At 35.0% G+C, this 12,260-nt stretch overlaps 2 protein-coding genes across 2 annotated transcripts in view; one reads left to right on the top strand and one right to left on the bottom strand.

Annotated features, from left to right (window-relative positions):
• The window catches only part of LOC118265226 (kinesin-like protein CG14535), a 331,078-nt gene that overhangs the window by 181,635 nt on the left and 137,183 nt on the right, over positions 1–12,260 (top strand). The gene's annotated exons all lie outside the window — the stretch shown is intronic.
• LOC118265227 (uncharacterized) lies at positions 4,030–5,556 on the bottom strand. Its single transcript, XM_035578028.2, has 2 exons — positions 5,345–5,556; positions 4,030–4,759 (listed from the first exon to the last, which is right to left on the bottom strand). The coding sequence occupies exons 1-2, from the start codon at positions 5,481–5,483 to the stop codon at positions 4,074–4,076; spliced, it is 825 nt and encodes a 274-aa protein (XP_035433921.2). The 5' UTR covers positions 5,484–5,556; the 3' UTR covers positions 4,030–4,073.

Genomic DNA, 12,260 nt, shown 5'->3' with positions numbered 1-12,260 from the left:
TTACTTTCTAATAAAAATAACAACGTTATCTTACTATCTAATCTCATCCTACTAATTTTATAAATGCAAAACAGGATTAGATTACGGTCATGGATAAACACATCGGCTACTTTTTTTTCATGGGACCGCAGACTAAGCCCCTGGCAGAAGCTAGAGTTTACTTATTATTGAAACATTATCACGTTTGCCTATCATACTTCGGGGCAGTAGATAGGAACGTGTTCTAAATTACTAAATAGTCTTGCTTATGTGTAGGTACAGAAAATTAAACCTTATGTATAGTACAATAGCTACCCAAAATAAATATCGACCCACTGAGAAATAGAACAAAACCAATAATAACCGAAAATTAATTCCGAAAACTTCAACCCGTCATTGTCAAACGAGAATTAATTACCGAATTATTTATTTCGCTCCACCTAATTATTTACATAATAACGCCTTACAAACAAAACAATAAAACATTATCTCGTCCTTATTGTTATTAATTATAAAGTTCACCGTTAGGGCGCGCCACCCGTCATCTGTACCAAGTTGGCGCGCAATGAAATTAAATCTAGCACAATGAATCTCAAGTTTTAATTAAAGTATGAAAAGTGTCGCCGGCCCGTGCTGCCATCTAGCGGACACCAGATGAACTTGTATTGTTTTGACCACTTTATTTATTGCGGTGATGAGTTATTTTTTATTCTTTGATAATATTGCTTTTAAGTTTTAGAGGTGTATATTGGTAGAGTTGACTAAGAAAATTCTTTCGAGTAAGTCTCGGCGCAGGTTTCCGTTTGATTCCAGGTAGTTATTGCTTTATTCGATTTAGGATTTCAGTAGCAATCAAAGTCTTGACAAATAAATAATATATAAAGCACGAATTAAGCAAAAAACTTCAAGAATAAGAAGAAAAAACATTAAAAAAAGAACACTTCATGAACTCGATTATCAAATTAATCTTCATAAAAACATTGCACTGTTCGAAACGAACAATAAATTATTACTTCTTAATTCAAAACAGACGGAAAAAGTGAATAAAATGCCATTAAAAATTTCGGTCACCATTGTAATTTGAATTTTACGACATTCATTTTAAAGATGGAATTTTTATGACTAGAGTCGAGTGACTTGTACTTAGATAGAATTTATTAATTTCTTTTTTTGAAAATAATATTGTAAATATTATTAGATACCTACATAATAGATAATATTTGATTTGTATTTTTTTAAATTTCAAATTTAGAATGTTGATGTTTGAAAAGCAAAATGTGTATAACATTAATTTTAGCTATTGTAAATATTAGATAAAATATATTCGACTTTGTATTTTTTTTTTATTTCAAATTTAGAATGTTGTTGGTTGAAAAGTCTACTTTTATGCAAAAGGTGTGTTATAATATATTTTTTTTATATCATAGGTACATACTGTTTACAAAGACTTTTTTTGTGTATGTACTAAAATCGTCGTGTCACATTACGATCATAACACATAACCTCATAAAACACAAACTTTATACAACTTCTACAAAACAGTAAAATATGTATAAAAAGTAGACGCCATGATTATCCACAAGCGCATACTATGCAGCGTAATTTACCAAGTCGTGTCGTAATCGTAAAAACAAAAACTGTTTGCTTGTAAAAAAGGTGTAAAAACAAATGAAATAAACAGTTTGTAACGAAGGTTCAGAGGGTTAAGTCCCTTTAAAGGTTTAGGGACGAAGGAACATCAGTAACTTAGTTAGGGGTGTATCTATTTGAGACGAATTTGGTCGCGTGAAACATTTTACTTTTTGTCAAAATTACTTTTTATCAGTTATTTATTATTTTATGTACACACACTTATGTTGTGAGCCTCATGTAATAGAGACAGAGAGAGAGAGAGTGTGTATGTATGTGTTTGTGTGTATATACACCTACCGGGCACAATTTCATTTCAGACACGGTGCTATTTATTACCCACTTAGAATTTTTAATTTTCGAACATCTTTGTCGAACCTAAGAATCCAATCTCATGCTCAGCAATTGTGTTTGCAACCAACGACGCACACTTTTTAGTACCTATTATTTACTTATGTTTTTAGACTGACATGGTCACCAATAATATCATTAGAACTAAAAACGGGATATTTACCATGTTATTAGTTTTTGGGAGTTTCCGATATTTCGGCACAGTTCTAATGATATTATTTACTTTTTAGAAAAATAAAGCACAAATTCTACTTACACATTGATAAACGTCGCTTCGCACTATCCGCTAGAAATCTTAAACATCTTGTAACCAACGCCCGAGGTATAACATAAAGCGTACCGTTTTTGTTTTCGCATACCCTTTAAATTGTACTTTGACATGGTACCAACTTTTTTGTCGTACCAAATAAGCTTACAACCTTGTTACACGTAATAAGTACATATTATTGTGTATTTGAAACTTTAATTGGGCAACATGCTGTGTTTGTTTGGCTAATTTTTTACGCCTGAGAGGCTTATAATGTACCTATCAAGATCTTAGATTAGGAGAAAATGTGATTTTTCTTTTATAAAAATGTTGGGTACCTAATTGGGTGGGTTAGTGATAGTGATCAAGGTTTGGTTGTTTAAATAGGTATTGTTAATTATGCCTATGTTTTTGACAAGTATAAATTACTCCCATATGGTGCTGATACAGAAAACCGACGTGAACTAACTCTTGCGTTGTGTGAGTGAGGTTACCGGAGGCCCAATTACTTCCCAATCCCCGATTCCCCAACAACCTTTAAATTCCTAGCGGCAACGTACTTGTAACACCTCTGGCGTTTCAGGCGTCCATGGGGATGGCGATTGCTTACCATCAGGTGATCCGTCTGTTCGTTTACTAGCTATATAAGAATAATAGAGATATTCTGATATTTTGAAGCTTGTTCACCCGTATCATTCTCTCCAAAGTGCTTTACGTAAATTCATGCCAAAAATAAAAATACCTGTTATATTGTCTGTGCACTCGGAACATTCCGATTGACAGCACAAGTATTTAAATACGACATCCATAATCAGACTTGCATCGGAATAATGCATGCTATTTGGCTACAGGCTCAAAATTTCCATCGCAATACAAATTCAATACGAAAAATCGGAAAACAATAAAGCGATACGGCAATATTAATGAAGTTGCCGAATGGCGAATGGCGAAATTTTCGTGTGTTTCGGTCGCGGATTTTGGACGAATGGCTGCGGGCGTAAGGGTATGAGCACTTTAAAATTTATCGAGTTTTCATGTTCGTCGGCGGCGTTCGTCCCTCGTTGTCACACGCCCGTACAAAGTTCAACGAATGTTCGCGAAATTGTTTTTGTAAACGTAATTTTCGATGTGGAATTTCGGTGGCGTTTTGTTTTGAAATGGGACCGTTGTAAGGCGTGTAATGAGGCCTGTGTTGCCACTTTCGTTCGCTAAATGTGTCGTTCTAAAATTGTCTTTGTTGGTGGTTACATCAATTGCTGTGTAATGTTTTAATGTGAATATTTTTTTGTTGTAAGTGTTTAGTATACCACAATGTTTTACATTATACATAAATATTATGTGTTGCAGCATTATTTTTTTAAGTTATTGAAAACGAGGAACATGCCTAATTAGTACCTAACGTTCTCCGTTACATGATTAACACATTAACCTCCATGCTTAGCGGAGGATTTGCCTTCAACAGTTTTCTTTCAGCAGTTAATGATTTTTAAAAGGAATCAGTCAATATCTCTATCTGACCTAGTCTAAAACATTAATTTTGATAATACTAGCTTCTGCCAGCGGTTTCGCCCGTGTTCCCGTGGGATAAAAAGTAGCCTGTGTCATTCCAGATCATTACCTACTTCTGTTGCAAATTGAGTAACAAACATACACACAAACACACACTCGCGAACTTTTGTACTTATATTAAATATTAAATATTAGTACGATGATAAATAAGATTTCAGAGCATTATCCAAAATAACATTCGATGATAAACATCTAAATATAATAAGAATCTTATATAAAACAAAAAATGTTTAGGTACTATACTTTTTTTATTTATATTACAAAAGGGTTATAACTTATAAGTATTACAGAATATTATCTAGATGCTATCGTTTTGAGCTGGCGACGAAAAGCTAGACGATGACGAGTACTCATACTGATAAGTGTGGCCAGACAAATAACGTTCATAATTTTCCTCTGCCTCATTGACAATTTGAAATAGCTTCTTTTTCACATCTCTCTGCACCCAATCAGGAAGCTTCTTGGTAGACTCACACATACTATCAAAAAATAAATTTAACGGGTGCCTGTGTGCCTCTGTTTCTTTTGGGACCTCAGTCTTCCCAGTCTTTCTTCTTTCTCTTTGCTCACTTCGAAAATCGTTATTATCTTCATGCAGTAAGACGCGTAATGATGAGACATCGGCTACTTTTCTTTTTTTCATCCTTGGTGGTTCGGAAGCGCTTCCATCGTCGTCATCAATGTGAGTATCAGTTGATGCATCAGGCAAAATACTTTGACATACGCTTGTTGATGTACCGGGCAAAGTATTTTGGCTTTGTGTTGATGTATTGGCCCAAGTATTTTGGCTTTGTTTTGCTGTATTGGCCCAAGTATTTTGATTGTTAATTGATGCGTTACCAGTTCTCTTACGGTTTTTTATGTAAGGCACAAGAAATTTGAGATATTCAGCGTATTTCCAATTATTTGTCGCTGCTTTTATCCTTTTAAGGGACTCTCGATGGCTATCGCGTAATTTTTTCCACTCATTCTTCGCAGTTTTTACTGTAACAAACACCAAGTCAAACTTAGTATTAAATATTTAAGTGTTTCAAGTTTTTAGCTACTGCTGACTATACAATTACAGAATAGCTGATAATACAGTTTCTTCGATTGTAAAAGATGTATAATGACAGATATTTAACAAGCAAAGAATCTGTGTTATCGATACGCGCGATCAACGCTTTCCATCCGACTTATTCAAGCCATACGTACGCATGCCAACGCGCGCGTAAATGTATGTAGTTGTAGCCGTATAAGTGCGTTATCTAGACGTGCACATAGCGCTTGCCATCTGAACTTAGTAAACGTCTTCAAGAACAGCAACTAGTAACACTAACCGCCGTACTCAGTCGTTTAATGATTACTTAACCCAGCCCTTAGTAATTTCAATACAAAATCGTTAATAAGGAATAGTTTAAGTAATCATTAAATGTCTCTGAGTGCGACAGTTATACTGTTAGTTTTGAAAAACAGCAAACTTTAAGACATGTCCAATACACTACATACAAGTTACAAGCAATAAGAGAAGCGATTCGTATCAGAAAGTACTTTTGTAAATAATTTCATATAAATAATAAGTAAACTCACCGTCAGGTATGTCGGGATTATTTAATTCCTCCACGATGCTTTCCCATATAACATCCTTTTGAACTAAGTTGTGATATTCCTTTAAATGTGTGTTCCATAATATAGGAAAGCGTTTAACAATGTCAATAAACTGCTCCATATTCGCTACAAAACGGACGTGCGGAGGTTAGAGAACACTGAACTATACTGGCGAAGGATGCATGAGGGGTGTGCGGGGACCGCGGGAGGGGCTTAGCTTAGCTCGCATACCGTTATATCGAGTTATAGGTGTTATCTATGTGTGCGTGATAACTGTGTGCGTGTAGCAGCGCATCGGTTACTCGACTGAGTCTCGCATATTTCAACCCGCACACATAGCTTAGCCCGCATAGTTTGCGTTCCGCACACAAGTATGGAGAATGACGTCGGCTATGCGAATTAAACTAAATAAAGATACGTATTTGTTTGTGTGATTATAAAAACAAGATTATTACCTAATTCTTATTAGATTGTAGTTAGTTAAAATTAATTCTAAATTATAAGAATACGTAAACTAATGTTAGAAGCATAGACAAAAAAACGGAATATTAATAAAAAACCGTTTACAAACAATGTGTGTTGTACATCGTGTCGCGGGAATATTTAAACTGTGGTTCGACAGATTGAAAACAAGATGGCAGGAGCCCGAAAATTTTGCAATAAGATTGCGTTTTTTTTTTTGGTGGTGCAGATTATTTGTGTAATTGATATTGATAACATGTGTAATAAAAAAAATATAAATACATACATAAATATTATAATAATTTTAAATAGTATCTATAGTGTTAATGTTTGGAATACAGATGTGTATTTTTATATGATTATAAACATAAGTATATTACCTAATTAACAACAAAATCATTAGTCATTATATTTTAATTTGCGTGCCCGACAAGATCCATAATTGTTATCTACAATTTATTTAAGAACTATATAATCACATTAAGGAAAACAATAATGAATTTGAATTAAACTAACTTACCAGTAAGATCCTGTTCTGCACAATCCACTCAACGCCCATAGCCATTACAAACTGTTCTAAATTCAAACTTTTTAATTTTTCACATTTTAATCAAAGTGTTTTAACGGTCTAGGTACGTGTCTTTTAGTCCATACATGTTACAAGACTATTAAAAAAGGTGTAAAAAATGAATTTGACTGCACGGTTGGTGCGGTGGCTAGGCAACTGGCTGCCGTGTAACGTGTAGCGGGTTCGATTCCCGCACGGAGCAACTTTTTGTTTATTCCACAAATTGTTGTTTCGGGTCTGAGTGTGAGGACCACGACAGCCACGACACAGGAGAATATTGTAATGTGCAACAAAGTATTAAAAATAAAATTTAAACATTTTGTAATCTTTTTTTTTTTGTTGGATTTTGCTAGATAAACTCGTAATATCAGCATTTCCGAACAAACTCGGACATAAAAATACCGGGTTCCATACTGTTAATGAGTGCTGAGTTGCCAGCGTGAGTAAAAAGCTGGGGTTGCCAGACAAATAAAGATATACAGGACAATGTCTCTTAATTGCGCTGTGTCAGGTGTACCGAATCATATCGATTGTGAAGTTTTGAAGTGTTGGGAGTTTGTGTCTGGCCACGTGTAGATAGATTTACGTACCTAACTAAAAGCAAATTTTAATATTAGGATGTAATACTATAAAACAGTCAATCATTGTAAATGGCAATATAATACCAGCGGCAATTATTTATAATTATTTATTTACATTGCTACTAAACGTTGTCCCACACTGTGGATTAATATTTATAAACAAAGGTGGGTTTTACAAATAAACAAGTTCACATACACATCATACCCAGACCCGAAGCAACAATTTGTGGATCACACAAAGTATTGCTACGTGCGGTAATCGAACCCGCTACACGTTGCGCGGCTGCCGCCGGTTGCCCAGCCACCGCACCAGCAATGGGCTCAGTCACATGATAATAGACGCCAGTAGTTGCGGTAGCCGAAACCGGCATGACAGAATTATTTTATTTTTGTTTAGATACTGTTAGATGAGTCTAATTTAATAGTTTCTCTTAAAAGTAAACTTGCAAGATTCCTTGTACTATCATTACTCTAGCTAATCAGACCACCTTTCAAGAACATTTCTGTCAAACGCAAGACCTATCAAAAACTTATACCATCATTGTTTCCTAAGCACCAAACTTCGACGACATCTCATTCATCATTCTCGTCACATCCATTCAAAACTGCACCTTAAACTTCATCAATAAGACTGAAATCTATTTAAACATCAGTCAGTCTTTGCACAAATGTTAGGACACGTCTAACTTGGTCTCGTTAGGTAATCAAATTTGTTTGCAGTGCGCTAACGAGCCTGCAACGGTCAGGACTACAGTCGCCGGTCTGCTCCGTGATTTGCTTGTTAATGTACTGGTACCTGAAGCAATCGATATTGTTTAATAGCTTAGTCACTCCGTAGATCTCGTCTAGTTTGACAAAGAAGAAAAGGTTTGAGAAACCAAAGTTTGAAAGTAATCGAGTTTGCAATTAAAATTTTGAAGTTCTACCTACTTCACTTTGCTACATGTGCCATATCTATAATAATTCGTTTCCCTCTTACGATTCATTCTTTATATCCAGAACAATGTACGAAGCAACAAAAATAAACCTCATTTTTACCAACACAATCCATATGCAACGCCAATTGTATTCTTTGAACGCATCCGCTCCACACACGGAAATTAATAAGAGACAAATTAACGGGAAAACAAAAAATAGTGTTCCAAAGTCAATGACACAATGACAGCCATTGTCGACCACTTGTGCCTCATTAGGAAGAAAAAAAAACAATTAAACTGCCTCCACCTGGACAACTTTACCATGCAGTGTTCCAGAACAAAAGTCGTCTTTATTACAATCAATTAGAGTGTTAATTTCTTTGTTAATTTCTTCATCATCTGCAGATTCGTGTAGTTCCCCTTCATCGTCATACATACGTCAGTCGCAAAGTACTGGAGCCATTCCTTTATGAGCATTGTGAACTTTAATCCGGTCGTGAATGGCATTGTTTTAAATCACCTACGGCCCAAAGGATCGTGGGTTCTCATTGTACTGCCGAGTATTGTGCGATGGGTACTTTGATATGGGCGTTTAGGGAGGCAACGTTACGTATGGTCTTGGGTAATGGACATGTCATTTCTCTGCCTAATTTTAAATGGGTCTATTGGCCCCGGAGTTACGTTATCAGTCTACAATAAATATATGAGATATTTATTTGAGTATCTTACCTTTTTTATATCGATTCACTGTTAATTTGCAACTGCAACTTTCAAAAACTTTCTCACTATTTTTCTGATACTGATAAATCCCTCAACCTGATATAACCAATCACTTTCTTTACTTGATTACTCCCACGTTGGAATATAAACATCGATTCCATTTATCTCTTTTCCCCATCACAGCGGCTCTCGCTACTCGAAGGTAACATGTTAATTTGCCGGCATCGAGTGATTTGTTAATCTCACAATCGATTTGATCGCTCGGCTCGCAATTAATTCGGTCTGGTTAACATCGATTTGCAATAAACGTTGGGTAGATTTCCTTCTTTCTTCATTATTGTATATTTCAATTTAGTATAATATTATCTTTTCTATAAATTATTGGATATTTATGTACTTTGTTTTTCTACTACTAAGGATTTTATTGGTATGGTTTTTGCCTCAGTCACTAATATTTTTCTTTGTGGATGATTTCACTTTAGTCAGTATAAAAACCTTAGAATGAAATTAGACATGGCTGGTGCAGGCTAAATAAAACACTATAATAAACTTAACAAAGTAAGAACCAAAACATTAAGCATTTAAAACTATAATGCACTTCCAAAAGATCAAACACTTAGAAAATAAACGATAATAGAGGTAGTATGGACCAGCCGAAAATCTATCGTCGTAAATTGCCACGGTACATTTTTCAACACGAGAATAGTTTAAGAAATCACACTTAACTTGGTTATATGCTCCTTAGAAACGCTCATAAATTCAGGGGCGCCCTGAAAAAGGTTTTTTCCTTGAATTTAAAGGATCGCTATGTACTCGTCGTAAATTTTAGTAATAGTCACTTGTATTTTTAGAGTGTATTTGAAAGAGTGTTGCTTTAGTGTGGATGTGATGTGACGTTTGATATACGAGGAGTATGGACTTGATTTTGTATGGCTTTTTAGATTTTGTTGAGTCTTAATCAGATATTTTGAAAATTTGATTCGAATTATAAGTTAAACATATGTTTAAGGCCTATGTCCAGTAGTAGACTAGAGCAGACTGGTGATGATAATGACGATATGCTTAATGATGATCATGATACAAGGCCAAGATCTTATATCTTGGCGTCAATTCTAACAATGTATGAAGATCCATTCTCTGAATGAAATCACTAAACATCGCTACTGTCCATTCACCAACATCACAACGAGAACAGAATAATGATGCTCTCCTTATCATCAAACTTCTGTGACCCCTGAACTGTCTATAACTGTCACAAATCATTAGGCAGATGTCAGTGGAATGCCAGCAACCAGTATAAAATTCATGCTAATTGCAAGAGGGGTTGAGGGGCGAAGGGGCATTGACGATGTCACTCGGTAATGGCTTTTAAGAAATGTAATAAATTATTCTGGCCGCCGCCGCCAGGTGACGCGTCGATGTGTACGGCTGGCACAAGTTAGAAGAGAACATAAAAATGAGAAGCTTATTTACAAAGTAGTGTTGCAATCATCTATTTTTGTGGGTATGCTGAAGTTTAGTGTTATTGAGTTTAGCCGTTTCGAAATTTTCAGTATCTCTTGACTCTGTAATTTATTTCAGTTTAATGTGAAAGGTATGATTCGAAGATGGTTTAGTTTTTCCATAAACGATAAGGATATTTTTCAATGGGCTTATCTGTATCTACTACCTACACCTTTTCGGATCACGATACGATAGCTTTGCGTCTAGAACTTAGTAATATACAAACACCACCATTATAATTATAAAAATTAACCTCATTGATTTACCATACTCTAAAATTATGATCTAAAAATGTAACAAAGAACAACGGTCCCAAGATCGTCCCTTGCGCCACACCGCTGTCACAGTACGACGTTTTCTTATCGTTCCCGGAATTCGTCTCTTACTAAGTAATTTAAAAAAAAGATATGTCTTTTTAGGGGGCGACATTGTTTGCTTTAATCATTGTGAGCGATTTACTATCGGAATTGATATTTATGTGTACATTTAGATAAAAGGTGCGTTACTTTGTAATAGGCGTTTGACGTTTAATTAAGATAGTTTGGTTTGTGATGTAAACACTGAATACTTTCGTTGTTTATAGAATAGACAATTGTTACATTGCCTTTTTAAAATGTAGAGTAAAAGTTTAATATGAGTATATGATGAAAAATATTGCAGAATCGATTACTTATTTAATCTCAAGAACAAAACAAAGGGTACTGACGCACCTGTTCTTTTGAAAACCAGACTAATTTTTACTGTTAGTTATATTGATTAATATTTAACTAATTTTTGGTGGAAGTGCTTATCTAAAAATAAACAAACAATACATTTTTATACCTATAAGTACTCCTATTTCCCTTCAGAGACCAAGCGTATGTTTTCGCTCAATTATCAAACACTCTATAAGGTTCCCTCCCACTGAGTTACCGTGTAAATGTTCGAGCCAAAATAAAGACCTCCTCACACGCGTACCTGTGGGACGCATCAATTCTGTTTAATAATTAACCCTGTCAAGCTGCGTGTGTCTCAACGAGGGAAGAGATCCTTGTATTAGACCTTTGTCACGGCATTCATTACCTCAAACTTGGAGATAGATTAATTTTATATGACTTTTGTTTCTTGTTTATTAGCTAAATGGTTTAAATTGGTGTTTCGATTTATCGTTTTTCTTTTTTCATTTGGTACTATGAGCATCACTTATTGTTTACGTGGATGTTTAACGTCGTGATAGCGTTTACGTGAATTAAGGTTTAATTGAAGCTTTGATTACACCACAATATTTTGCTATTTATTTTTATGGTCTGACTCCTTTCTTAATGTCCCTGTCATCTTATCACAATAATCTTAGTCCACAAAATAATTAAAACCATTCCAAACGATAAACATTTCGCTCCACAAAAAAATAAACCGCTTAAAAAATCCGTTGAAACATTTAAAAAAAGATTGCTTCAAATCGTCCCACGTCTCCCCTGGTTCCATTTGACCAAGCATTGAGTTCCACGATGGTAAATCATCACCCTTCTGCTTACCTCCATTTGCGAAATAGCCGTCCGCCTATTAAATGTCAATTTTTCAAGTAAAGACCAGTCCCTTCTGTGCTGTGACGTTCCCTCCCTCGTCTTGAAGGGAAACAGTTGATATTTGAACGCGCCTTTTGGGGTTGAATTTTCTTTTGCAACTTTCTTACACTTTAAATATATCGTTTTGAAATTTCAGCTCTTAAAGTTCTTGCGATAAAAAAATATGGTCCTTATGAATGAATGGTTTTGGTTAAATAAGTATGGTAAAGTCTAAAGACTCGCCTTACACACACACATCACATTCACAAACTTAATATAAAAATAACATAAATAATTATGTTTTTATGACATCTGGACGGGAAATGTTACGCCTATGTACATTCTATAATGTCTATACATATGTTATTAACACTCCCAAATAATTTTACTAAACCAACAACCGATAATATCTCAAACACTCATCTATACTAATCACCCTAATACATTCTCAACTTCAGATTAAATCCCTCTTCTACATACAAAAAATAAAAAACGCACCAAAATCCCGAGATCACCAGGAAGTACAGATTTCCATACATGATTCATTTCGGCTGTGTACCGCTCTCTGTTCGGTTGAAAACTGGCGTGTGACGTCACAACGTC

This window comes from Spodoptera frugiperda, chromosome 28, assembly GCF_023101765.2.
Source record: "Spodoptera frugiperda isolate SF20-4 chromosome 28, AGI-APGP_CSIRO_Sfru_2.0, whole genome shotgun sequence".
Lineage (NCBI taxonomy): Eukaryota > Metazoa > Arthropoda > Insecta > Lepidoptera > Noctuidae > Spodoptera > Spodoptera frugiperda.
This window is presented reverse-complemented; position numbering and strand designations above follow the sequence as displayed.